This window comes from Apteryx rowi, unplaced genomic scaffold (assembly GCF_003343035.1).
Source record: "Apteryx rowi isolate R43461 unplaced genomic scaffold, aptRow1 scaffold_428, whole genome shotgun sequence".
In the NCBI taxonomy this organism is placed as follows: Eukaryota; Metazoa; Chordata; class Aves; order Apterygiformes; family Apterygidae; genus Apteryx; species Apteryx rowi.
Window position 1 is genome coordinate 480432 of NW_020450681.1, and position 5253 is coordinate 485684.

Here is a 5253-nt window from a genome sequence, read left to right on the forward strand (position 1 = left end):
CCCTTCCTCGCCCGCAGCGCGCGAGGTCGGCGCGCGCCCGCCGTTACTGCTGCTCTACTTTCAAGGGCCGCCTTCGCGCCGAGAGCTGCGGCACGGGCAGGGCCGCCGGGAGCCGCCGGAGAGGAGCTATTTATGGAAAACCCATTCATCTTTTTCGCGCCGCCGCCGCTGCCCGAGCCGCTCGGCCTGCTGCCCCCCCCTCCCTCCCCGGGGACGCGGCTGCGGGGTCCCTGCCAGCCTCCCGCCCTGGAAAACCGCGGCGGCCGGCTGAGCCCCCCCCTCCGAGCCGGCGCATCCTGACCCCACTGCCGCTTTCCGGGGAGACGCTTATTCCTGGTCTGGGAGAGTCGAGGGCTGGCTCGGAGCCGGCCGGAGCCACGTCGGTGGTGGCACCGGCCCTGGGTGCATGCAGCCCCCTGTGTCACCCAGCCCACGTGGTCCCCCCCCCCGGGCGAGGGGACGGCGAGAGCCCAGCCGGGGCTTGCAACGAGGCAGGATGGGTCCCGCTGCAGCTCCGGCACGTCCCGACCCGCAGCAACAGGGCTCCCTCCTCCCAGCCGGCGTTCCCGATCCGGCAACTGGGGAGCGATCCGGGGAGCCCCTCGCGCCAGCACCCGCGGGACACGGGGGGGCCCCCACCTCGCCTGGCCCCCGGCAGCCAGCGTGAGGCCGCCGCAGCCTCTCGCCTCCGATGGCGAACCGGCCGCGAGCCGACGGTCCGAAGCGCGGCGCCGCCGGCTCGGAGCTCGCGTCCCGCCGCGCCGCCCGCCTTTACCGTGCTGCGGCTGCCGTTGCCGCCGGCGCCGACGTGCCGCTCCACGTAGCGCGAGGCCAGGAGGTGGCTGCGGGGAACGGCGGCAGGCTCAGCGAGGCCGAGTCCCACTTCGGGGACCCGTGCCGCCCCCCCGGACCCGCCACCGGCTCCTCTGACACCCCCTCCCATCGCTGGAGCTGGGATGGCTCCAAAGGGCTCCGTGAAATCCGTCTGTCCCCCTCCGGCCCAACGCAAAGCCCCTTTTCCCCTCCCCGGCGGGGCACCCGGCGGCGACACTCACTGGTTCAGCTCCAGGTCCAGGGTGAAGGCCGAGCCGAAGGCGCGCACGAGGAAGCTCACCCGCGCCAGATGCGCCGCCTGCGAGAAAACGGGAGCCCCGGTGAGGCCGAAGCTCCCCACCGCCGCGACGGGCGGCCCGGAAAGGCGCCGAGCCGCTAAATCGCCGAGCGTTGCGGCAATGGGGCCGAGCGGCCTCCGCTTTCCGTCGGGAGCCTGCGAAAGCCCTGGCTCCGGGTCAGGAAGCGGCGCCGAAGCCTTAGACGGCGCCGTGGGAAATTTTGCCTGTTTTTTCCCCGGCTCCTGCTGACCACAACCGTCGGCTCCCAAAAACCCAGTGGCTGGGTGCTCCGGGGCCTGCTTTGCACCAGGGAAAGAGCTGACGGATCCTAATGTGCCCTACCTGGTTTTGGGGTTAAATCCTGTTGCAAACGCTAAAAAAAGAACCCATCCCGCCCGGAGGGGTTTCGCAAGGCAGCGCCCAGCGGGAAGAGCAGCCCAGCGGCCCCATCGCGAGCCGCCGAGCCAGCGCAGGGACCACGGGGTCACGCCAGCAGCTTAAAATGATCACAGATCTGGTCTACATTCAAGAAAAATTAAAGCCAGTTTAGCTCCTCGAGCTTGGTCCCGGCCCGGCTGCTCCGGTGGAAGTGGGACAGGAGCGTGGGAACAGGGAGGGGGAAAAGGGACTTGATATCGCAAAGCCACGTCTGAATTCGCAGCTAGCCCGAAACTGCTGGCGGCACCGATGCTCCTGTCGCTCAGGGGGATCCGGCTCCCCCCCCCCCCGCCGAGGCCGCGAGCGTCTCCCGGCCAGAAACGTCCCCCCCCCCGCGACGGCCCCGCTTCGGCCTCCGGCGCCCGTCCGCGCGAGACCTTGAGCGCGCCGGGGCCTGGCACCGAGCCTGACGAGCGACTCGCCGCYGGCTTGAGTCACCGAGACCGGCCTCGGCTGGCGCCCGGAGCTGATGCGGCCGTTTCTGCTTTTCGCTCAGAAAAAAAGGGGGAAAAAAATAAAAATAAAATTCCCCAGACCCTAAACGTAGACACTTGCGGGCTCTGAAGGCGCTTCTGCAATTAAAAAAACCAAAAAATCCCTCAGTTTAAAAGCAATCGCTATTTTTTGGCCTAAAACTGCTCCCTCACCATGGCCTGAACCGCGCGCGGTTTTGGCAGAGCCAGGAGCGCATCAGCGTTTCGGAGCTACGGCACCGGCCCATCGTTGCATCTTTTTAACGCGCCGCATCTCCGCTCGGCACCCGCTGCGGCTCTGCGGCCACCCCACAAGGCCCCGGGCTTGCGAATCCCCGCTCGGAGCCGCGGGACCTGCCAAAAAAACCCGCGCGCGCTGGCTTGCTAGACGGGTGATGGAGATCGGCGGCGGCGGGAGCAGCATGGGAATCGCCCTCTCCGGGCCTCCCCATGCTCCCTGGGGACCCGCTCGGCTGCGGCATCCTGGCATCCCTGCACTCGCGACCCAACGGGAGCATGACCCACAAGACACCCTTTTCCTGCATTTTTTTTTGGGGGGGGGGGAGAAGGTACCGTTTCGCCAGCTCCGAACCCAAAAGCCGCGGCCGCAGCGTGTGCCGGCGCTCCTCGGCCGGCTGGCGACGGCCCACCGGTGCCCGAGCGGCCGCGAGCCTCCGCGCCGCCTCCTGCCCGCCGGGCGGTGGGGAAAGCCGGGGGCCAAAATTAAGTAATATTAACGTACCGCTGCCCGGCCGAGGAAGCGGCTCCGGTTTAGGCGGCGCGGGAAAGCGGGAGGCCCCAAGTGCCACTGCCAGCACGAGGCTGCTGCCRAGGACGAGCCCCCCCGGGAAGGGCCGCGGGCCACCGCGGGAGGCGTTTTGCTGGCCGGCTCCGGCCCGAGGACAGTTTCCCCGCTCTGCTCGGGGCCGGGATGTCCCAAGCGGTGGCAATGGCCCAAGCTCGCTTTGGAGGTCCCGTGGGGACAGAAAGCCTCTCCGGCCACTGGCTCCCAGCCCCGCGGGCTCACCGGCACCCTGGGATCATACAGCCGGGGACCTCGGACAGGTGGCGGATCCAGGCGCCCTGCGGCGGCACTTCCCGACAGCCGCTCGTTTAATGCATCCTCGCGGTCGCGAGGTTTTACTTAGCGCCAAGCTTAAATCACCTTGGCCGCAATTTAAGGCCATTATTTCTTCTTTTAGCCGGCGAGGACGCGGGGGAATCGATGAGCGCTGCTCTCGCCGCAGCCTCTCGGAAAGCCGCCCCTCGAGGGACGCGGCTCTGCCCCCCGCCCCGCCGCGGCCGCACCGGCTCCCCGAAACGCAGCCAGTCCCCCCCCAAGGGCTGGCCCAAGCCTGGGCAAAAACCGAGGAGGCGGCTAGAGCCTGGAAAAGCCGGGAATGTCAGCGCCGGTACCGGCTCGGTGGGTGACCTCGGCGGTGCCGGGTTCGGGGGGACGCCGAGGCCCGATGGGGACGGAGCGGTGGCCGCGGCAGGGGCAGCTTGCGGCACCGGCGCCCGAGCCACCGGGAGCCCGTGCATTATGCATGAGCCCTGCCGGCGCATTCCCAGTGAATCTCCCTCAACGCCCGCACGCGGACCTCCGGCACCGAGGCTTAATGGCATCCATTAGGGGCCCCCGGCCGGCGCTGCCTGCGGGGAGCCRGCCGGCCCCTGGAAACGGCGTCTCCGGCGCGGGTGGCATGCTAGGGACACCAGCCCCGGCGCCTGGGGACCCGTCCGCCCGCCCTGCAGCCCCGGGGCCGCGGCCTGAAAGAGAGCGGAGGTGGGGGGACGCGGTTCACTTACAGGGCCTCCTCCTCCTCCTCCTCCTCTAGGCTCATTCCTGACCCTGGTGTCCAGCTGCTGCTTCTGGACTTCGCCTCCTGAGCTCTGCCCCACTAACCTGCTGGGGTGGGTGATTTGGGCCACGAGCCGCCCGTCCTGCCATCCGGCCCGCGGGAACCTCCGCTGCAGAGCGCCGGCGCGCGCGGCCGCCGTGGCGGGACCTGCGGGCGAGGAGAGGTGGCCGGTGGGGGCCGGGATGGTGGCACGGCGTGTAGGGGACGGCTGGGGGATGAGGAGGGCTGGTACGGGGGCCTGTCCTGGAAGGGATGGCTGGGGGACGTGATGGGGACCCAGGTGTGGTGGCATGGCATGTAGGGGATGGCCGGGGGACGAGGAAGACTGGTACAGGGGTCTGTCCTGGAGGGGACAACTAGAGGACATGATGGGGACCCAGGCATGGTGACATGGCACATAGGGGATGGCTGGGGGATGCGGAGGGCTGGTACGGGGGCCTGTCCCAGAGGAGACGGCTGGGGGATGTGATGGGGACTCCGGTATGATGGTGCAGCCAGGAAGGGACAGCTGGGGGACATGGCGGGCTGATCCAGGGGCCTGTCCTGGAGCAGATGGACAAGGGACATCACGGGGACCCCGGTATGGTGGCATGGGCTGGAGGGGATGGCCAGGGACGTGATGGGGACCCAGGTACGATGGTGTGGCCAGGAAGAGATGGCTAGGGGATGTGGATGGCTGATATGGGGGCCTGTCCTGGAGGGGACAGCTGGGGACCCAGGTATGGTGGCACAACCCRGAGGAGATGGCCAGGACACGATGGGGACCCAGGTATGACAGCACAGCCTGGAGGGGACGGCTGGGGGACGTGGAGGGCTGGTATGGGGGTGTGTCCCAGAGGGATGAATGGGGGACATGGGGGGACCCAGGTATGGCAGCACAACCCAGAGGAGACATGGAGTGCCGGTTTGGGGGCACATCCCTTAGGGGACGGCTGGGGGCCACCCAGGGACCCTGGAGAGGATGGCCAGGGGACGTGRAGGGCCAGTATGGAGGCACGTCCCGGAGCAGACGGCTTGGGGACACGGGGGGACCCAGGTGCAGTGTTGTGCCCCAGAAAGGGCACCCAAGGACCCAGGTAGGGCAGCGCATCCTGGAGGGGACACCCAGGGGACACAGCCAGCTGGTATGAGGACACATGCCAACGGGGGCACCCGGGGACTCAGAGGGCCTCAGGTAGGGCGCTGCGCCCCAGAGGGGACACCCGGGGACACGAGGCACCCAAGTACAGCAGCACATTGTAGAGGGGACACCCGGGGTACTGGTATGGGGACACGTCCTGGAGGGGACACCCAGGTGTGTGTCCCCTGGAGGACACACACAGGTGCAGTGCTGTGTCCCCGAGGGGACACCCAGGGGCCACGGGGGGG

The 5253-nt window shown here is 68.8% G+C and overlaps 1 protein-coding gene across 1 annotated transcript in view; it reads right to left on the bottom strand.

Moving 5' to 3' along the window:
- Positions 1–4177, bottom strand: part of ADAM11 (ADAM metallopeptidase domain 11) — a 16994-nt gene extending 12817 nt beyond the window's left edge. The window contains exons 1-3 of the mRNA XM_026076220.1: positions 3833–4177; positions 1056–1132; positions 640–842 (exon numbers count right to left, since the gene is read on the bottom strand). Coding sequence (XP_025932005.1) covers positions 640–842; positions 1056–1132; positions 3833–4177 — 625 coding nt within the window. The remainder of the gene's footprint in view (positions 1–639; positions 843–1055; positions 1133–3832) is intronic.
- Between the last annotated feature and the right edge of the window lie 1076 nt (positions 4178–5253).